At 38.9% G+C, this 23,143-nt stretch overlaps 1 protein-coding gene across 1 annotated transcript in view; it reads right to left on the bottom strand.

The window, feature by feature from the left end:
* LOC121951063 (calcium/calmodulin-dependent 3',5'-cyclic nucleotide phosphodiesterase 1C-like) overlaps positions 1-23,143 on the bottom strand; it is a 77,190-nt gene that overhangs the window by 7,915 nt on the left and 46,132 nt on the right. Inside the window, exons 3-12 of the mRNA XM_042497250.1 lie at positions 20,869-20,982; positions 18,495-18,677; positions 15,588-15,654; positions 13,673-13,789; positions 13,013-13,153; positions 10,879-10,979; positions 9,020-9,148; positions 8,372-8,473; positions 2,105-2,225; positions 693-774 (exon numbers count right to left, since the gene is read on the bottom strand). Coding sequence (XP_042353184.1) covers positions 693-774; positions 2,105-2,225; positions 8,372-8,473; positions 9,020-9,148; positions 10,879-10,979; positions 13,013-13,153; positions 13,673-13,789; positions 15,588-15,654; positions 18,495-18,677; positions 20,869-20,982 — 1,157 coding nt within the window. The remainder of the gene's footprint in view (positions 1-692; positions 775-2,104; positions 2,226-8,371; positions 8,474-9,019; positions 9,149-10,878; positions 10,980-13,012; positions 13,154-13,672; positions 13,790-15,587; positions 15,655-18,494; positions 18,678-20,868; positions 20,983-23,143) is intronic.

Genomic DNA, 23,143 nt, shown 5'->3' with positions numbered 1-23,143 from the left:
AAAGACTATTTATTATGTATCAGTTCTCTATCAAGGCAACTGTCATCACCTTTATCACAAGAAGCACGATAACCCTTTTCATCATATTTTGTTATTTGACATTGATATATATTCATATCAGTTCAGGAAATGGTATTCCATTAAAAGCTCATACAATATGTCTGAGATACTACAACTTAAAGGAAAACTTAAGGGATTTTAGACTTTTTGGAACCTTATTAATGCCACTCATAATTAAATTTAGGGATTAATTCTACATTAGCCAAAATGGATGAAAAAAATTCATGAGCTGACATCTTTCACTTAAGATTTGGGAGAATTTGTCAAATACTTATTGTGTCATAAAACATGACTTTTTGGTTAATGCAAGAGACATTTGGTAACAGATGTTTCAAAGTAACCCATTATTTTGAGCTATTACAATGCAACATCAGAAAATCCTGAAAATCCTACTTCCTAAAAAAAGACTAATAAATAAAAAAGACTTTAAAAGACTAATTCAAGACATTATACGACCAAGTAAGGCCTTATTTTTAGATTTACAGATTCAATGCCTTTAAAGACTTTTTAAAGAAGCGTGGGAACCCTGATATGATTACGAAAGGAAATGTCATTTTTCTGAAATAAGCTTGTATAATGCAGACACACACCAGTATACAGGTGATGTGTGTGAAGATGAAGAAGCCACTCACCGATCTGGGACTGTGCCACCATTGTGGACTTTCGGTCGCAGAGTGGAGAGAACGGCAGGCCGAGCTCTGATTCTTTGTCCCCCTGGAAATACAGCAGCTTCCTCAGTCAAAACCATTCTCAGTGTTTGGTTTCTATAAAGATGTACCCCACCGTCCACACATTTACACACAACTAACTGATAAACACACTCGTACACATAGCCGCCGTACACCATATGCTCACACTTCTATTAACACGCTTTGGATTTGTCTGGCCCCCGCCCTTAAATGCTTTTGGGCCACAAATGTGTTTCATTTTCTCTTCTGATGTGACGCAAACAGATGAGATGCTGAGTCGGGAGGCAATGTTCTTTGGAGAGGCTGTTTATCAGTGATTCGTATCCAGAGAGATAAAAGCCTCTCGAAAGCAAAATAACAATAGCACTGATAATGAGAACAATGTGGATTAATAATGGAAGAGTTGAAAGCAATGTGGCACCAGTTAAACACCTGTGCTTCATGTTGACATTAACAAATCTTCAATTTATTATTTATGGTCAAATGCATTGTTTTATCAGAGGTAGTGTTCTACATTTTAATCTGCTGTGTCATGGCATAATTTTTTAAAAATGACTAAGGGGCAGAGTGTCTGCAATTAAACTTATGAACATGGCTGCATATCTCAGTAATATAAAATGCTTTGAGGGGTAGAGTTGTGCCTGCACACTACATTAAATTGGAAAAATAAATAGCTTTTTTGCAACCTGTACATTCTTAAAAACTCCAGCACCACAGGAGCGGCTGAAAGCAATTTAACTCTAACAACTTCAGAAAGATACATCAACTCTGCTTTAAATCTAACTTTTTAAAAAAAAAAAATCTTTTGGCAATCCTCAGTAATCATAGGAAAATAGTTCCTCTCAGACTCCATTACCGGTCCAAGAAAGTGTATATTTTCACATAGCAGTAAAAGCATAGGCGTAAATTAAAGGTCAAGAATACACTTTTAAGCAAAGATGGTCAAAAAGTCTTTGAGTGATCAGAAAAAAAGGATATTTTCTGTCAACAACATCAATAATGTGTGTTTCTGACCTAGATTTTCCAATTCAAGAGCCCTCGAGGTTTGCATGCTTGCTTTAATGGCATAATTTACTGGGACACTCAAGTGGAGTGGCACCATCATTAACCTTTTTATTTTACCTGTACTCTGTCTACCACAACAAGTCGTGTTTGTGTCTAAAACAGCTTTTCAGAGGTGGTTTTTCGACTGTATGGTCAATTTAGAGGCTGTAGATTTACCTGCGTTATTCTATCAAAATGTTTCTAATATTTAGCTCTGAGTATGTGACCAGCACATCTTTAAACCGCTGAAGCCCACACCAGATCAGCCACCGCTGCGTTACTCTGTGACTGCGTCAGGTCTACCAACTTACCTGTCTGAAGAACTCCTCCAGTAGGGAGGTGGTCCAGCGGTGGTGGAGGTCCCAACTTTTGGCCGGGTGGCTGATGTCTGCTGTGTGCAGCAGCAGGGACAGGGCTTTGGGCTTGTCAATGCTGCAAAAGAGAGCAGATACACAATTTTAAGCACTGAAATTTGCATTGTGCTTTTGGATATGACACATCTAAATCATTACAGGTGCAGCTCAGTGTTTTTAAAAGGTACTATAATACCTTTAAATGAGCTTACCTGCGTAGTCAAGGTTTGATGACAAGTGATGTTATATACCTGCATCTGGTGGGCCAAACCCCTGCTTTGTTAATGTCCTGGCAAAAACTACCAGCATTGTGCAATTTCAAACTTCACAAGGGCAAGCTCAAAGAATTCAGTTCACACTGATTAAAATGAACTAGTTAATGTTCATGGTTCAGTTAAGATTATAATTCACTCGCAGTTATTTCCAGTCCCTCCACAATTTCATGAGCTCCTTTTGGGATTGTGAAAGAAAGAAATGGCTGGTATACAGCAGCTTTTCTAAAGAATTGCGATGCAAGTTGTTTTATTTTTCAATGAAACTGTGGGGGCAAATCACAATTGAAAAAAAGTAGCTGTGATGCTGTCCTGCTGGCCTGCGATGGTCAGTCAGTCTCTTTTAAATGGTTGACTGAATTTTCTGTTTTAAATAGTCAAATTTACGAAAAAGTTGCCGTGACTTGACAAAATTGTAAAGTCATGCAGAAATCACAACGATCGTCTGAATTTGCAGTAATTGTCGCGATCACAACATTGCAAAATCCTGAAGGGATAGTATTTCCCAAGACTGGTTAGCAACTTCAACTTGTTGCTGACTGACAGTAGAACTTGTTTCTTTTGATCCAGCAATCACAGTTTGTAAAAAAAACTTGTTTGTCCATAAAAGTCTTTCGAATATTGAAATGAACCGGTGTCAGCAGTGCCAGTAGCTGTGTTGTCCTGCCGGTGTTGTGATGGCATGCTGAGTGCCATAAAACAAGCGCTGTTGACTGTCGCAAGAGTAAGCAAAGCTCACATTCAAGTTCATAAGTTGCAACCTGATGCCTTCAGTTTACCAAAAATATAAGCACGATCATTGAACACGCTCTTTTAGAAAGTTCATGCACAACCTTAAAAGTAAACAGACATTCCTGGCAAAACTGCAACAAGGTTATTGAAAAATACCAACCAGCTGAAGGATACATGGACCTTCTCTAAGGCACTGAGTGCCCCTGAGGACAGCTGGGTCAATCATACAGTGAAAAAGAAAAATGGAAAAAATGTGACACAGCTGCAAATGTTCCAAGAGCAATCTGTCCAAAAAATATTGAGTCTCTGTCGAAGAACACAAAATAAAACTTTTAAAAGTCCAAGAGAGGGGAAACTTTTTTAAAGACTATGGCTGTGTTCAATATGACATACTTACATAGTGACTACTGCATACTCAATATTTAATAGGAATAGTATAGTATAAATAGTATAAATAGTTTTATGCAGTACAAAGACTTAAGTTTTTGTCCTCTGTCACTTACATAGGTGTTGCTTTAGAGAAACATCACTTCAAAGCTAGAATGGACAAGAGTAGAGCTACAAACTGTCAATGTCCCTGGCTATTGTTATAAGAAAGACTTAAAAAAGGTGACACATGCAAAGTGTCCACAAAAAAAAATGAACTGGATTATGTTACTAAGACATTAGAAAAAGGATCGGGACATGAGGTGCAGGTAAAAATATATCAAGATATCAAATTAAGACGATGTAGTGCAGAGCAGCAGACCAAGTATTAACTCATCGGGCTGCTTCATTTTAAAAGATGTATAGATGTCAGATGTGCAAGATGTAAGAACCCTTAAAAGATATGTTAATGTACTGGCTGACTGCAGAAGGGTTCAGTAGTCTCATTTTTACTTAAAGACATGTAGGCTATGTAGGCTTTTCCTAAAAAAACAATGTATCCCTCTCAATGAGCACTAGTGACTCACTAGAACCGTGTGGCGGTGTATTTATGTGCAGAGACTCTGCACTCTGCCTGCATTTTTTATTGCTTTCTTATTTTGTTGTGGTCAGGATGTTCTGTAGGCTGGAGCCGATAGCAGCGGTCAGGTGAGTTTGGAGCTATAACAAGTTAACAACCAGGTGCCAGACTGTAAGCAGAAAACTGCAGACACAGTGTCGGAAAAAATGCAAATATAGCAAACGAGTGTGAATCTGGGATTGGCTATAACTTTGACTGGCGATACTTGATTGGTTTGCATGTCATGACCAACACTTCCCTGCATTGTATATCTCTACAAGATAAGACTAGTTATTTTTACTCTCTATATTTTTATATTTTCACTAAATTCAATGAAAAGACCAGAACCAGCAATGTGGAAGTCGTCTGTCTCTTGATACTTTTCATTAATTTTCATAAATGGCCAGGCTTTTCTTATTCACTGTTTGCGTGTATAGCGACAAAAAAAAAAAAAATAATGCATCACATTTGGTACATAACTAACGTTTTCATGAGACAGTAATTTGAGTATAATCCTGAAAACCGGGAGGACTGCATTAAAGAACAATTGTTCAGACGGGAGTAAGGAAGCAAGACGTATAAAGGACAAAAAGTCCATGTTGGGGTGGTGGATGGGTCCAGTACAGGCCCGCCAGGAAAGCCAATCAGCCTTGCTTCTAATTTTTTGCAGTATTGCAGTGAAAAAACCCCACTGCGACTCAAAATGCAATTTTCCCATAAGTTACCACTGTAAAGGAGACATCTGGAAAACTGTTTACAGGACACCTAAAACTGTTTACAGGACTGCAAACAAGGTCAATTGTGACTATTTCAATCATAAATGTTTTAGCCATGGTGGTTTTGAATTTGTGAAACTCTCTGGCAGCTGAGAAAGCATTTAAAAATCTGTGATCACAACATAAAGTCTATGAACCAAAAGGAAGCTTGTGAATGGAACCAGCAGGAGACCACAGAGATAAACACATTAGCTAGACACTTGATGTATGAGCAAAGAGAGCATACCATGGAAATGAATACGCACCATTTTGGCATCTGGTATCGAGGTATTATTATAGATAGGTATTATTATAGAGCTATGGTCCAACAACACAGGACTTTCCCCCAAGACACCGGTGTTCAGTACCGTGACACCAAGTGAACTTTGAGTTATTTTAAGGTACATGGACACTATGTGTCTTTTCCTAAACCTAACCTAAACTAAATAAATTTACTTGTCTAAACCTGACATACATAATTCATGTTAAGTACTCAACATTATTCATGGTGCACTAATTCTTTAGAAATCATATGAACTGTTGTGGAGGATATGTTGCTCTGCCACAGCCCATTGGTTCCTATTAAAGACCTAAATCTTTACAAATGGCTCCCAAATGTACAGTTTCACGTTACGCAGACAGAAGTAAATTGTGCATTAGTAAGGGAACATTTTCAGTGATGGATTAATACACATTTGGGAGTGTGTATTTCTGACAGTAAGACAGTGTACGTGGGATCGACTCATAATAAACAGTGACTGTGTTCATGCTAATAAAGAAACATGTCAACCAATACAACAGTGTGGCTCAGTGATGTGTTTTTATAGCTTTTGGGCAACAATGAAGCTGTAGGAGATTATTTAACATTGTATTAATAGGTTCAATTCATTGTCTTTTCATGGAATTTGATGATAATAAGACATCCTTTAAGTGTTGTCATGGCACTCAAATGGAAGCACCCCCGAACTGTCAAACCGGTGACAAACAACGTAAAACTATTTCGAGTTAAACAAACACTGAATATGTAAAAACATCTATTAGAACCACCTAAAAAAAGGGAGACACCTCCAACTAAAAAGAGAAAAAAACAGTCCCCTGTCATCATTCTGCCTCCATTAGCCAAATCGGTTTTCTACACTGGAACACAGTGTGAAGACGCATCTTCTCACCTCATCAGACATCCGCGGCTCTGAAATATCACCTGATAACCATATCAAAATATCATGTTTAATGGACTGATGCATGAATGAGCGGACACAGACCAATATGGAAAATTGGCACACAAATGAAAACACACACACAAACACACAGCACAAGGTTAAACAGAGGTGAGAAAGACCAGCTCAAATTTCCCCCCCATTCCATTTGTGGCAGATTGGGTCTTAAAGTGCACTCAAAGCAGGCCTGGAGCAGACTGGTTTGAATTACTTCACATTAGAGTCTATTCAGCATTACAGCTTCCTGCAGACTGCAATCTCATTTATGTGCATGCGTACCCTATATGGTAGCTTGATGATTTCATTCCATTCAGCACTCTTTGAATTTTGAGATATATTCACAAATAAAGCAAGCACAATGTTGTTGATTCCCACATATGTTCTCAGGAAGCTGGTTATCTCCACATCGCTGCTTTCTGAGCAGTTTTTTAATCGTGACAAGTGCCGTGCTATCACAGTGAAAAGAATACCCCGAAGGTCAACGAGTTTCTTACAGCCGTCTCTCGTTGCAGCAACATCAGCAGTGATGACTCATCACGTCATATGATAGTTTGCCTGATAGCTCACTTGCTTTACATCTGTGTCTGCATGTGGAGGAGTTTCTGCTATCAGTCAGTCACTGTAGAGGGAGCTGTGCTCGAAATGCATGAACATTCTGCAGTCTGGTGACTGCGGGTGCAGCAAAAAAAAAGTGTGTAAGTGTTGTATTCCAGTTGTATGCCTCCACGAACCACTTAAGTTTACATCCATGTCTGTGAAAACATGAATGCTTCACACACATCTTTTCCCAACAGCACAGAAGATCTATACAATCAGCACAGTTCCAAGGTGACACCAAGATTAGTGTCATCAATTCAGTATCTGACCAAATTCCCTTTCTGTTCCTGAGATATTCAATAATGGCAAGAGAAGTGTTTTTGCAGATGATCAATATCTCACAGAGAAGCTGACCTTTGACCTTTTGGATATAAAATGTCATCACTTCATTGTTTTATCCTGTCAAACATTTGTGTGAAACTTCATATTTTGCCTTCTAACTCTTGAGTTATGGTCAAAAACATGTTTTGTGAGGTCACAGTAATCTTGATCTTTGACCACCAATTTCTAGTTAGGTAATTTTTGAGTCCAAGTGGACATTTGTTTGAAAAAAACCGAGGTGCTCTCGAGATATCGCATTCATGAGAATGAGATGCACCGATGGACAACTAGAACACAAAATGCCTCTGTCTGAAGTCAAGTCTCCTGTAGGTTTAATCTTGGAATTAAGACAAAGATTAGTTTTATAGAAATTTGAATTGTTTATACAACAGTTTGCAAGCTAATTCAAAAAGTGACAAGACGATCCAAAGCAAAGAGATTGAGCATCAGGCACACACCACTATGTGTGAAGCAAGACCAAAAGCACCATCCCCAGGTGAAATACAAAGTCTTTAGGAGGTCCTATAAATTGCAAGGCACAGGTCATGTCATACACGGGGACAGAGAGGAACATGTTAACTAGCTTGTGGACTTCTACTGAAAGACGTGCATAACACAAGTGTCCTTGAGAAAGGGTTTAAAATGTTTAAAGCACAGGGAAACTTATAATACTGTGCAGAGGATTTCTGATTTTCTCTCTTAAATGAAATATATTTGCCAAATCTCAGTAACTGCTAGTGGCTGCAAGTGATTGAGGCATATTTTTTGCTGCAAACTTTGTAAACTGCAAAATGCAAGAAGCAGGAAAAGAGCGCTGGTAAAGAAAAATTGTTCCTGGATGGCTAATGTTTTCTAACTGGTCGTCTTTGCTGTAGCAGCCTTCAGTACGCCAGCAAACCTGCCAGCAATATTTCTGCCGCCGGCTGTCTTTCACCACAGAGTGTGCAAATATATTTCACCATGCCAAATCTGGTGTGACTGCACTATAACTCAGCTGCAGGGTTCCAGCAGAGAAACACAAACTATCCTGTGTTTGTGCCCAAGAGGGCCTGTAGTTATACCAAACTGCATATATAATGCACACTTGGTATGATTTGGCCACAAAATACTCATTACATTTCTATTTTTTATTTCGAGTAAACAACACCTGAGCAACAGATACAATCCCGGTCCACTTGATATAAACATGAAGTCTGTTGTGTTGTGAACATTGAGTTCACCCTCGGGGCAGGGCTAATTGGGTTGTAAACAGCTGGAGGTTAGTACACAAGAGGCTGATGGCAGGGTTAATGAGGATGTAAATTGCTGGGACGAGGTAAACAGTAATGAAGGACATGTCAACTGACCCCTCAGGTTGTTGTAGGAAGTTCTTCATGGTCTTAACCTGCTGGAAGTGGCACGACATATCTGTGGCCAATACCATCTCCACCACCAAAGCCCGCAGCTCTCTGAATGAAAACAAAGGAGAAGGGGGAAAAGCAGTGGAAAGCGTGATACATGTGCTGTATAATGAACTGTCAAACTCGCAGGTAATAAAAGCCGACTTATTTCGGAAGTCCCTAAAAGTAAATGAAGCCAGCCAACACAGTTTTTGAGAGCTATTTGTAATATCTGCTTTGACAAGTCCCAGCTTATGCCGGGAGAAATCGGATTGCAGCTGTCTCTGTTAATGTATTATCACACTCAACGGTTCCATTTTGCACAAAGTTGTTGGACCTTGAAGGTAATCCAACTTTTCAGATTTTCACGCCGTGGAGCATAGTTGTTAATCTTGAAAAATAAAGCGATAAATTCACTCTTGGTTTTGAGCAGGTGATATGTGCATTGTCAGACTGTTCAGCTTGACCTGCCTGGTTCTCACCTGTCAAGTCTGCCTCTCGATCCGTCTCCAGCTACTACATCTCTGCGTTTTATGTCCCTTTGCTGTCACTCAGCTCTTTCATCTCTCTGTCTTTCTTCCTCTTATTGTCTGTCTAAGTAGCCATCTCACTGACCTCCAGTCGTCCTTGGAGAGGTTGTAGAGGATGTTCATTTCATCGTCGTCCTGAAGCAGGCGGTACGCTGCGCTGACGTGGTGACTCTCCAACACTGAGCGGTCATTGTACAGGATTGCTGTGTCTGACCTGTCGAATAGAAAGCAAAGCATTAGTTTGGTTTTTATTGGAAAAAGAGCAGCTTATAGAGAGATGATAGAGCCCTTTATGTTGCTACTTCATCAATTTATCTGCAAAATGTGTCACTTAGGAGAAGATATACTGTAAAGGGGGGAGATCCTTGACAGATACAATAAAAAAAGAATAAAAGATAACAATAAGGAATGGTTCATGTATTATCTCTATTGTAACTATAATATACATCAGCTCCTCGAGGATGATGCAGCATCACAATTATAATAATTAACGCAAATTTAACCAATCTATGTGAAATCTGTGCAACCTTGCTATTATGTCCAATCACAGCAGCTTTTCTGCAAATTTGAGCGGTCAGACATTTTGCTGAGTTTCACCAATCATAGCTGTTCCAAGCATTACATCACCAAACTCACTACCTTGTTCATCACATTTTATGAACATCTCACATTTACCAACGAAAATTAACGCTAAAGACCGTGCAAAGCAATTCCCTGATTTTCCACAGGAAACTGGGTGTACACTGTTTTCAGTGCATGCAACGCTGTGGTTAGAACAGCTGAAATGTGTAGACAACAAACAAGACAAATGACCATGACAGAAGCTGCTGAATCCAGATCTATTGCAAGTGCCGAAAGAATCAAAGTGTGTTAGATTAAATAAGCATGGTTAGTGGTGAAGTTAGTGAAGCATAAATCACACAGTGATAGAGGCATGCTTGCCCGTGTGTGTGTCTGTGTGTGTGTTAAAGAAAATAGTTTAGGAATAAAAAGTCTCCAAAAAATATATACGTGGTTTGACACTGTTATTTAAGATATCAAGCTGGATGTGTAATGAAATCAAAGATGGAGATTTTGTGAGGCAGATGCAAGAAAAAAAATTAAATGAAAGTACGCTCTCTTTGATATTTAATAGATCTATATATTTTTTAAATCTGCCTTTTTTTGTAATTTTAACTTGCAACGTTAAGTTAATAGCAAAAAAAAAAACCCTGCCTAAGAACACCCCAACATGCATTGCAATATTTTAGAAAACCTGCCATGACATGAAGCATTTTAGGATGTAACCCCCCCCCCAAAAAAGCCTGCGAAATACTGGAGGAACTAATGTGCAAAGAAATACTCACAAAGTCAAAGATATACAGGTTGTACACAACACAAAAAGGGTTAAACTGCTAGCACTTCATAGAAAAGGACAGCATGTTACTGAAAATGAGCCACTGCTAGTAAGAAGTTTGTAAAAATAAAATTTGAATTTTTCGTGAATCTATTTGAAAATTAAACATGACATAATCTGGAAGGTTTCCCTCTCTAAAATGTTTCATGTATAAAAGAGTATCTGTACTTTAAAAAGTCCCCAATGTTTTTTTATATGAAGTTTTAGAAGTTCTTTCTTTCTAAATGAAAGTTATATGGTCAATTAAACAAACCCCTGAGGACAATTGACTTCTGATGTGAAAATAATAATGGGAGTGAAGACAGCGTTTGGCAACACAATAAGTAACTTTAATTAAAATTCTAACAATAGGTTTTGTCACAGTGTGGTCTCTCCAACTCAAGTTCTCAAGGGCAAAGAGTTTGGAGTTCATTTGGACTCCTGTCCTGCCCCAGTGTTATTACTGCACTGCAGGCGATCTCAGTGTGATTGTAAAGCCCCCTCGCTGCAAATGAAAACATTGATCGGGTAAGTCACTGCCATGCATTTTTGATTTTATGATCCATTACCTTGTCTGAATGTGGAAGTTGTTTGTGGTCCCTGTGTGCTCGTAGTCGTGCACCGCCGCCGCAAAGATCATGGCAAAGATCTCAAGCTCAGTCAACCAATGCTGCAGGCAAAAGAGGAGGAGAAGAAGAGGAAGAAGAGGCGGTGGAAGGGAAGAGGTGGGATGTGAGGTGAGATAATGAGTAGGAGGAGGATATTAAGAGAAGTATATAGAAGAAGGGGAAGGGGGGGCAATGAAATGGAAAAAAACAGCGACATCGACAGGAAAGAAGGAGGGGAAAGTAATGAACAGACGAGGAAAGAATGGACAGAAATTAGAGAAGAGAAATGAGAAGCCAGTGAATGGAAAAAAGGGAAATGCAGCGAATGGTAAATCACGACAGAAAGATGTGGAGGAGAAAAGTGATATAAAGGATGCAGAGAGAAGTATTTGGCATGGGGAATACATTAGCATCAGGGATGAGGGGAAACAAATGGGGAGGAGAACATAAAGGAAAGGTCACAAAAGCAACAAGGAAGCTTTAGATAAGACAAGCTCTATTGAGGATCACATCTTAAACTGTCACTTTAACACTCAGCCCTTGTTTTCTCTCAGACAGCATCTCAGTCGGGTTTGTTGCCAAATATAAATTAACAAGTCATGCTCTCTGAAATTAAATAACAAATTAAGGCTGTCATAAGGTGATGACACACACAATGCTTTTCTATTTAGGTTTTTTAGGTCAAGTTAAAAACCATTGTAGGCATGACTCGTGATGACATCAAAGAAGCGGATGATATCAAAGTAGCAGCAACTTTTAAAGGAATAGCTCGAAATTTTGAGGAGTTTATACATATATGTCTGTGTTGAGATTTAATTCTTTCCTGAAAGTTTTTAGTCACCTCTTTTATCTTCAACAAATCTTTATTATTTGCATTAGTGAAATTAACACTGCAGACATGGGAGTGGTATCGATCCTCTCATCTAATTCTCAGCAACAAAGTGTATATCCCAAAATGTCAAACAATTCCTTTAACTGACAGAAAAACAATGATTGTGAAACTGAATTTTATCATATGAACACACACAACCACCTGATTCTAAGAATAAACATATGAACAGCCAAAAGAATGTAAATTATGTGGGCTGTACCTGCGTGTGTGTGCGCTTTTATTTATGGGCGTTAATCTGTGAGTGTTTGCAGCGTTCACACACCTCTGAGATGAACATGCATCTGAGTGCACTCACGTACACAGAGTGGGATTTAGCTCAGAAGGCCCAGTCGATATTGGTGACTAATCAACAGTAGGGGGATGGGGGAGTCATTAAGAACAGGGTGTGGGGGTCGGGAGGTGGGTGGGGGCAACATGGCCGATCCATCCCTCAGTATATTTCCTCACGGGGCCGGCTTTATGAATGACCTGTTGATTGTTGATTTAATGGAGTCTGGAGGGCCTGCGAGATGATAGATGCTGTTCCCCTGCTCTCCCTGGAGCCTGCGGTTCTAGCAGTAATGTGGTTTACTCTGCAAGGCACCGCCCCAAAAAAACCACCATGTCGACAGCTGTCGCAGCTACCTTATTAAGGTGATTAAATAAAAACACCGGGAGCGGAGGCGGCCGGCTGGTTGGCTGTTTGGGGACTTTGAACTCGGCTTTAGAGAGGCTAGTGGGTTTTTTTGTTTGCTTTTGAAAGAATGCAGCATCAGTAATGCCCGAAAGTCACTCGAGTGGGAAGGAGTGAAATATAGGTCAGATGGAAAAAGAACAAAAGCAACATGAAAAATGAGAAGTAAACATGAACTGAAAACATTTGACTTCAAATGTTGAGACAGTGAGCATTAATAAATGTCACATTTTGACAGATATTCTTCATAATATGAGCTGGTGATCTCACACCAGCTCTGAGCACAACTGGAGTGTCTTGTTTCTTTAATGAAAAAAAGGCCCATGGCTTCTCTAGGAAAAAAAACCCATATTTAGAAGCTGACACGTCTGACAAAGCTGCAATTAAGCTGGCATACGGCAGCTGTGATAGAGAGGTCCAGAATATCATCTGCCTAAAAGGATTTTACCTCCCGGGAACTGAACGCCTATATATTCACATGCTTTCTGTAGGTTTTTCCAAACGTAGGCATACAGACAAATCCTACTCACCACCATGCCAGTCTTGAGTAGCAAATAGTGTACAGTCTGTGTGACATCAGCAGCGTGCATCAGGTTGTGGTAGGGGTTTTTATGTTTGCTGTATCCCACTTCTAGGGCCTCCACAAACGACACCACCGCAGAGATTGGGATCTGATGGCAAACAAAACAACAGCAAATGACTGAGATAAAAAAAAAAAAAACTTCTAAAAGCTATCTGGTGATTGAAATGATGAGCCAATGCAATTTCAGTGCATGCACAGTCTCTTCAACGTCTGAAATTGATGTAATAAAATAATGGATCGTGAATCCTTGAGGCAGACTATGATTACATATTCATGTCGTCTTCACTGCCCGTGTCATTTACTCTAAGATGCTGTCACTTAAAGTGGAGAGTTCTCAGCTATAAAATGCTGTGGAAAATAATATGAAGCATGTCCAACCCCCTTCATAATATGGTCATTGTTGAAATACAACAACCCGATCTAACACTTAAGAGACAGACAAGCGAGTGTGCTCACTTCCATCAAATCAGACACAGTGAAGGGGAATTGTGATGGCTCTTGTCATATGTACTGAATATTTCTGGTATCTCCTTGTTTTAATGACACAAAGGTAAAGCAGTGGGGGAGAATGTAAATACATAGATCCATTATAACCTTGTTCCTTTACCTTGAAACGGCTAATGAGGTCGTATCTTGTAAGCAACTCGTAGAATATGAATTTAAGTGCATGATCCCCGCTGGCTTCATTTAGGGCGAACACGTCAAACGACCACTTATCAACATGCTGTGGGGAAAGAAAAAAATCAAATAGTGACATGTCTTTCCTCAAACAATGTATTAGTTTTCAGAAAAACAAACCAAAAATGGGAGGATCGATGGCACTACAAGTCAAATTGTTTTAAGTGGAGCTAGGCTCAGACTACAGGAGAATCCTAACCAAATTTGAAATCAGGGTCACATCACGGACAAAAGAAGAAATTTCACAGATATTCTCTCTAATTGTAAACATGCACACACGATAAGATTTGAAGATAATGGCGTATCACACACTACAGAACACTGTAAAGAATATTGTACCAAAGTGAGCATGAATACACCAACTCAAGTGATCTCAAGAGGAAGCAGATTTAAACAACATGTAGACCGGCGCGATGAGACAGCTTGCTGCAATGCAGGGTTGAAAATTAACTTTTTTGTCCACCTGCCACTGTGGCTTGTAGATTTCAAAATCTAGCAGACCTTGAATAGATTATTAGTGAAACATATCTCACAGCCATTTGCATAACATTTGCTTAACATTTGGCTGGTGCTAATTTCAAACCCAATGTTAATGTTAAAAATGCTTTGCAGTGATAAAAACAAAAGCAGAAGGCTTAAAAAATCTGGATTGGAAAATGTTTTGGGTACTGGCTGTCAACACGGGTTGTCTGTTCTTCAGCAAGAACTGGAGGTGAGTTTTAAAATGTCAGTTTTAACAACAGTAGTATGCGAACTAACATTAACCTCAAGAGCTAGCATGTTTACACCTGCTTGGCAACACTATCAGCTGCTCCATACCAACAAAAACACCAGATCTTCACTCCAGATGTCAAAAATGTGAGAATGATAGGTTTGGGGTGGCCAGGTTCTTCAGGAGGTTTGAAGGTGAAGTATATAAGATTTATGGCGTTTCGTGTTGAACTGTAGGTTGCAACCAGTCAAAATGTCCCCTGGCTACAATTTCTTCAGTGTTTGTTGTGCAATTGTCTACAGAGGTCTCTTCTTCTCTAAAGCAAATAGACACAATGATTTAAACTGGTAAAAACACTGAATAAAGCAGTTTATTTAAAAATCATGTATTTTCGATGTTGTTTAGCATGTCGCTGTGGGCGGTTTGTCCACCACATGCTAATGTGTGGTCACCTTTTTGTCCAATAATTTAATTTCCAGATGTCAAGAGGTTTTCAACAGAAGTTAAATAATCTGCAGAGACCTTTTCCTTTCCAAAACAAACATTAAATAAAGCAGTTTCACGAATCAGTGTACCTCCAGTGCAGCCCATTACAGATGGGCTTCATACTACAATGGCTGACGCAAAAATGCAAATGGCCCTAGCTGGAGTTAGTGTTTTGTTTGTCCATTCTGGGCTATTGTAGAAGCATGGCTGTGCAATATGTCGATCTCCACAAATGAGGACCTGCTTCCTATGTAGATATGAAAAGCTCATTCTAAGGTAATCACAGATCACAGAAATTCTTTTTTTCAGGTGATCATACACTAAAGAAAACACACTTAATATATTATTGAGGTTTCAGCCAATTTATTCCTGCAAGTCCAACACACTGGACTTTAAGACTGGATCTGTAAAAGTCTCACATCAACAGATATTCTGGGCCAAACATCAGCACAGACTGAGGCATTGGACCAGACTTGTCCTCAGTTGTAGTGAGGGGTATATCAAGGATAAATCTACCAAAAACTCCTGTACTCTGAGCCCAGCTGAACTCTGGGTATGTAGTCTCGATTTTAGCACAAGAGTGAACAAACTCGGAATTTCATATCTGCATGCTTCTTCTCGGATGTGTGTGTGCACATGTTAATACCTTCAGCACAGATATGACAGAAGGGGGGTAGCTGAGTCCCACCATATTGGAGGTGCGTCGGTACATCCTGTTTGGATGAGATAAAAACATCAAATGAAGCGCACCGCTGAGTTTAAACACCAGAGGTTACCACACTGGCCCCAAACCACAGCCTGGAAGGTTCCCCACCAAGACTCACTATAAACCTGCAAATCAACACAACTCAATATGAGGTAGGTTAAGTTGAGAAAATGTGACAGCACTTTCAAGTCTGTTTTTTTTTTTTCACGTGCAATAGGTTTAAGGTTTTGTCGAATATGAGGCGTAGAATAGATTAATTTAATAACAAAATACAAAACAATCTCTGTAAGTCTTCATTAGATTAATAGAGTCATTAGAAGCAGCTGGAAGGCAGAAAAGTTGGTGTACTTTGTACTTGTGCTCAGCATCCCAAAGTAAAATATAACAGAAATTTGCCATTGTTTTGAAAGTAAATGTCTTAAAATAGCTTGAAACCTTAGTAAATGGGCTTAAAACATAGGAAATAGACATTGAGCCAATTGACAAGAAATTACTCAAAATTAGTAAAAATAGAAAACAAAAATGGTAAAAACAAATCGACAAACACAGCAAACAAACAAAAAATCAACAAGGAAATTACCTAAAAAAGTGCTATAAATGTAAATGTAATATTCATTTTAAATATTATGTTGTAATTACTTAGTTTCCTGGACATTTCCCTTATTTCAAAAATATTATTATTTTTCTTATTATTATTACTATTACTATTATTATTTTCTATCTCTTTCTTTTCTTTTTTTGTTTTGTTTATTTTTTAAACTTATTTTCAGTTCATTTTCTGCCAGCTTTTCGTAATTTCTTGCAACTTGCGGACATCTTTTGTTAAGTTGCTTGTTGCCATATGTAGCTTTTTAGCCATGTTTTAAAAAAGAAATCAAACCAATTTGGCCAGGTTTCAAAGGTTAAAATGCTTGTGAAAGGAGTCTGAATGTAGCACAAGAAAACTGATGTCAATCCAGGTGTCAAAGGGTTAAATGCAACTAAATATAAAGTTGGCCATTTTGTCAGAACAGGACTTTTTACGTAATTTAAATTTGAGTACACCTCATGCTTCATCAGTGCTCCACCTTTTCATTCTCATCCTCCATTTCCCAACCTTTCTCCATTGTAAATGTCTGAAAACAGACGTCCCTCTGTAAAAACAGATTAAGAAAGATTATAGCTTACATGTTTGAGGCTCACTGATTTGAACAAATGCATGTTGCATGTAAGTGTGTGATAAAGCGCAGCCTTGGAGAGGGAGCTATTTGCAACTCTCTGAATGATTGTGTTTAGTCAGGCTTGCCAAGGCTGTGATGATGTATGGTCGACTCAGGTGAGTGAGTCACTGCGCAGAGGATGCACACATATTTCCAACAGATTGGACTGTAAAGGTGCAGACCAGATTTCAAACCCGGCTGTAGTGCCTGAGAGTTTTTTATTGTCCTCTCCACCTTCTCAGCTGCCAGTAGTTTCTATTCAGTAAAGTACACATGCAAGTTAGGGTAGACTTGAAAAATATGCTCTATTTATGCATTCATTTATTCATGATTTGAACTGCATGGACCAGGATGGCTGACGCAGCGAGTTATTGTTATCGCTGTCATTGTTGTTGTTTGTTTGATGTACTTTTCTTGTTAAGTGTCCCTGTATGTGCTGTAGCATAAACTGCCTCTGAGGACAGTTAAGTGTTCTAAACTTCGCTAAAACAAAAACCAATCGACAGTATTCCAACCTAGATCATTTCCTTAATACTTCTACTTAAGATATTCACTACTCCATATAGATCACTCAATTGTTTACTGTGCAGCTGACCATAAATTGGGATTTGAGATGCTTAAAATTGCTATTTTGCACCATTATTGACAAGTGTCTTCTTGAATGATGCTATAAATGCAACATATTGCATTGTGTGATTGTTAGCAGAAAGTAGCCTATATGCCTACTTTGTTTTTCCACTGTGGACATTTCACAACAATTTTGTCATAATTAGAGTATGAATTCTTGAGTTATGGCCAAAACATGTTCTGTTGTATGATAGTGACCTTGACCATGACCACCAAAATCGAATCAGTTCATCCTTTAGTTCAAGTGGATGCTTTGCCAAATTTGAGGAACTTCTTGAAGGTGTTCTTGAGATATCGCATTCATGAGAATGAGACGGATGCAAGGTCACAAAAATTGTGACATTTGACCACCAAAACAAACCAAAACAGTTCATCATTAAGTCTAAGTGGTCGTTTGTGCCAAATTTAAAGAAATTCCCTCAAGGTGTTTCTGCGTGTCCTCTTCGCAAGAATAAAATTGAATGACAACTGGAAAACATAATGCAACTGCTATTGCCAGTGCGGGGGCATAAATAGTGAAAATGTCCATATCAATATGCCAAAGTTACTAAAAGTTTTGTTTTGTTCAACCAACAGTCAAAAACTCAAAAATGTTTATGTTAGTAGTTTAACAACCAAGAAAACCAACAAATCTTAGAAACCTCAAGTGTTTTGCTTTTTGAGACTAAAACAGTTACTAAAAATATCAGAATAATGTCTGATTATTTTTCGTCAATCAACTAACAGATTAATCAACTATGTGTTGCAGCTCTACAATAAAGAGAGAGAAATGGATTTTGTTTACTTTTTTGTTAAACGTGTGAGAACAATGTGGTTGTCCATTCATTATTCAAGGCCAAACTAAAGATGTTGATTGATAGAACTGCTTTAAGTCAGTCTGGGCTACACTTAAACAATGATAGATTGGCAAACTCAGTGGGAGAAAGATAAAGGTAAAAATCCATATTAATTATTTAACATTGATGACTTCTTGCCGATATGTGAATGTAGCCGTGTGCTTGTGCATTGCACACCCGTTTACCTCTCGACAAATATTCCCGCCTGGACTGCGTGCACGATGCTGCGGAAGCGAGGTTTCTCTTCATTGCGCCGCAGCATCAGGCCCATCTGGCGAGTGAAGGTGGAGGCCAGCCAATCCCGCACCTCTGAGGGTACCGACTCTGACTGGATGTCACTGAGCTCATCCTCTGTGTCCACCAAACGCCTGAAAGAAGGCAGGAATGTAAGGTAAAAGACAATAACACACAGAAAAGAAACAAAGGGATGAAAAACAGACAGATGCAGAGAGACTAAAGGCTTACTAAAATATTCAGCATTTATCGCAGCTCTGTTTTCACAGGGGATCAAACTGAAAATCCCAGCGCTGTCCATCAAATAATATCACTTCTTATGTAACATCAAAAAATCCCAGGCCTCTTGAAACACCATGATGGGGCGTATTCAAATCCAATTGTGTGGCATAATTCTCTACAGCTACCCTGTTGTGTTGACATGTACAAGGGATCAACAGCAAAGCTTGTTGGTCTCTACCCTCTGAACTGAATACATGTTCTTATGGCAAAGAGAAAGCATTCACATTGCACTGATAATCATAGTGCTACATGGATTCTGCACTGGATAGTTCATCATCCTCCATCATGGTGTGGTCGTGCCACCGCTGGCCCTAATCTGGTAGGATCTAGATGACGAGAGGCTTACATAATTCCATAAGCCTGGTCATATCTCGGATTCTGGACCTGCATTACATTATTGACATACATTGACCTTTATAGCTCCCAAACTTCAACCATACTTTAAAAATTCTTTGCCACAACAACAATCTCTCCATCACCTTTAGGTAAGCAATTTTGGTTGCCTATATCTTACCGTAGGGAGACACTGTGCTTTATTTTATTGTTTAAGGATAAGCTGCAGATGACTATACATACCACCTACTCAAATTTGGGGTGGAAGAGGTATTTAATTTACTTAAAGGGATAGTTTACATTTTTTTGAAGTGGGGTTGTAAAAGGTACTTATCCGTGGCAAATGTATTGTCGTAGTAATTTTATCATTGTCAAACAGACTTTATTCCAAGTTCACAGAAACAAAATAAAACAAAAATCCTCTTGGTTCGTCTTTCCACATTTGCAACAATAACCAACTCTGGTTTGGTTGAAATAAACCATTTCTTCATTCAGTTAGATTTAAAAATATGCTGGCTCAGTATGAGCTAAAATTACTGTTTATTCATATGGAGTCTGGTTGGTTTGACGATAGTAATTTTGGGGACGTTTTTGATAAAAAAAAAAGGACCTCACTCTTTAACGAAAAGGTTATCTCTGTAGGGATCCTTCCCATGATGTTTTCAAAAACTTACGATAATAATCCGAGCCTGTCAGTGGCAAAAACAAGCGCTTGCCCATGACAAGTCCCGAGTGGTTGTTTTCTCGCTCAGTACTAGACCAGTTTCAAAATAGTTATTCCCACAGGATCCCGCACATTTTTTAAATTACTTTTCAAGGACCCATGATATTTTTTGTTCTTGCTCCAGTTGCCCATATTTGTAATTTTGGCTAGCTGGCTTACATGGAGGAAGAGACTAAAGGCAGGTTAAAAAAGATACAACTGAAAATAACTGAATTTACCCATTTAGTAAAAGCACAGAACTGAGCCATATAACATTAAATCATTATTACTGATGTGTTTACATGTAGTAGGTCCAGGAAGATTTAATTTCAAGTGCTTCATATGCTGTTGGGTAGTTTAATCAATAGCAATTTACATTTTCTCAAAAAGGTAACAAATAACCACAGATGTTTCATAAATAAAGGAGAGTAAAAAGTGCAATATTTCCTTCTGAAATGTAATGGTTGGGAAATACAGCAGTTTTTTAACTGATTCTGATAACGTATGAGCTGACTTGAAGGGGATAGTGGATGGCCTGAGACGGCTACCAAGCTGCTGACAACTGCAGAACACTGCCTGTACTGTTCGAGACCAACAAACAACAAACAAAACCAAGAGGTTTTATTGCCTAAACATAACCACAGCTTCACTGTTGCTGAAATGTAAGTCATTACATATTGGCTGAATAGCAAATGTCAATCTTTACTCTGGCGATAAAGTTGCTTCATTATTACTTTAGAGTTAGGGTAGGTTTTGCAACGTCCCTGCTACACATTTATATATAAACATGTTATACATTAAATCCATTATTCATCAAATGGTGTGAGATTCTGTAACCAAGCAGAGAGCCGAAATGGTTAAAATGAAAGGAACAATTACAGCAGAGGTCAATTGCCATACTAATGATAGTCATCCATTTTCCAAAGCCTGGCCTTTGTCAGTGCTGCACTGTTGTTCTCAATAAATGAACCATGTCAATACTTGATCCGTCACTTTTATTTCCTTACCTCGTCTCCTCGATGTAAACCGATTCCAGCACCGACGCTGCATACTCAAGGTTTTTCTTGAGGTCACTGAGGGAAGCCTCTCCTCTCTCCAGTTGCTTCACCAGACATCTTAATCTAAAACAGAGATTCAACGAGTCGTTTAACAAATGGGATTACTCCCCTGCCATCTTGACATGGTAAATTAATTTGCAGATGATATGACATTAATCTGGGTGGGTTCCTGGTCCACTAGGCAACATGTTTTTTTTCTTCTGTTCAAGTAATCCTGTCCTCTCGGTCTAAACAAAGTTGGACAGCAATAGACACAACACAAATTGATAAATTCCATGTATCAATAAGACATTGTTAAACAGAACATCTATCTATCCATCCATCGGTCTAAACCAGCTGTTCTCAAAAGCATGAAATCGAATCAGTTCTGAAAAGATCAAACACCATCTTCTTCTCGCAATATTTCTCAACAGTTATCATATTAGATATAGATCAATGTGCACAATGTTGTTTTAAATATTCTTGAGCATTGGCAAAAGCCCACCACAGATACACAATAAAAAGCAAAGCAACTTTACATCCATTTCTGCAAACTGCAACCTCTTGCTGTATACCACCTGCTGCTGTGCTGGAGGTCACGCGCTCCCTTTCACAGTGAATGCCCACAGAGGCTACGTTTGTTGTTGAATTATTAAGCAGAAAGGTGGAGAGAGTGGGCAGTTTCAGATGCTCCCATTGATTACATTCAGGACACTGGCAGTGAGTGCAATTTTTCCCAAGTAAAGCCTCCAAAATATTTCTGTGAAGATCGTTGAAAAAAAATATGGATGTTCGTGAATTCAGTATGTTTCTTTTTTTTATATTGCCAAAGATGGGGTTGAGGCAAAAATGTATTGCGTGCACAGCAGTAGAACACCCTATAAATTACCAGACTGCATAATTTTCAACAACACAGAAAGCCTTTTTCATGTGGAAAGAAGCCCTGAAAAGTAGAGGGATAATATGCAATCTAACCTCTATCCATTTATCAGCAAAGTTTTAGGATGGACCCCTGAAATACTGTCTGCTTTGAAACAATTAAGTGGGAAATGCTGAAAATAATCAGGGTATTTCCCCAAATCCATCACTGCAAAAGACACAAAGTCCTAATATCCATATTCATGCAGAACTGACTGCTTCCAGAAAATTTCTTGGCAATCTAACCCATAGTTGTCAAAACATTTCACTCTGAATCAAAAATATCAAACTTCTGGTGGCACTTGAGGACAAACAGATGATCACCAACAACACACTGTCTGGGAACCACAACTGTATGATAAACTCTAATGGCACAGCAGCTGATATTTATTGAGATCTGTCTGAACAAAGTCTGAACAAAGTGGTGGAGCGATCAATCGACCGACAGACCTTGCATTGCAATCCCTCGAGTCATATTGCTAGAGTTACCAAAAATAAACTAACTGTGAAAATAAACTAACATTTGATATCTTTGCATTGATCTGCTCCTTGAAAGAGTTTTCCCAACAAAGAAATCACTAATCACTAATCTAATCTTTAGCAAAGATGCTAATGTTACTGTTTGCTACAAAAATGAAGGACACTGGCCAGAAAATCCATCCTTAGGGGACAATCACAATCCCCAAGCATCTGAGTAGCAGTGTGTCGATGTATTGGGTTTTACACCATAGATGGAAAAGTAACTAACAAAGACTGTTTGTCAACTTTATACAAAGATTCTGTCTTATCCTTATTCTAAGAAATCTGCAAAGTTATCCATTAACGTTAGCTTGCCACCCATGTTAGGCAGCAGAGACACTGCATACAAGCGGAGCAACAGCAGGTGCACAATCTAGTCTGATGGCCTACTGCTTGGCACACTCAGCCAAAGACCCCTAAAAATGCCATCACCACCAAAGTAGCAAGATTTTTGTGCAGGACATGCAGCCCATTGGTGGTTCAAGTGTTTCAAGATCTCACGATGGAACTAGAGCCATGAAATTCCAAGTTGCACCATAATCTCAGAACGCATAGTGCAATTGCATGACATTACAAAGGAAAACAGAAAGACTGTGTGCCATTTTGAATGCTACCATAACCAGCGATGTATTAAGATATGAACACTTTTGTTCCCTCAAATAGCTGGCTTTTTTACCCAAATGACAAGTATACTTTAGCATCACTAAGGGATGCAACCATGGATGTTGTACTGCTAAAGAACCAAGGAAGGGAAATGTCAAGTATGAAATCTGCAGGCAGAAATTCTGGCGGCCAATCAATCAGTCCG

This window comes from Plectropomus leopardus, chromosome 12 (genome assembly GCF_008729295.1).
Source record: "Plectropomus leopardus isolate mb chromosome 12, YSFRI_Pleo_2.0, whole genome shotgun sequence".
Taxonomy (NCBI): Eukaryota; Metazoa; Chordata; class Actinopteri; order Perciformes; family Serranidae; genus Plectropomus; species Plectropomus leopardus.
The sequence above is the reverse complement of the archived record's forward strand: the minus strand, read 5'-3'. Positions and strand labels throughout refer to the sequence as shown.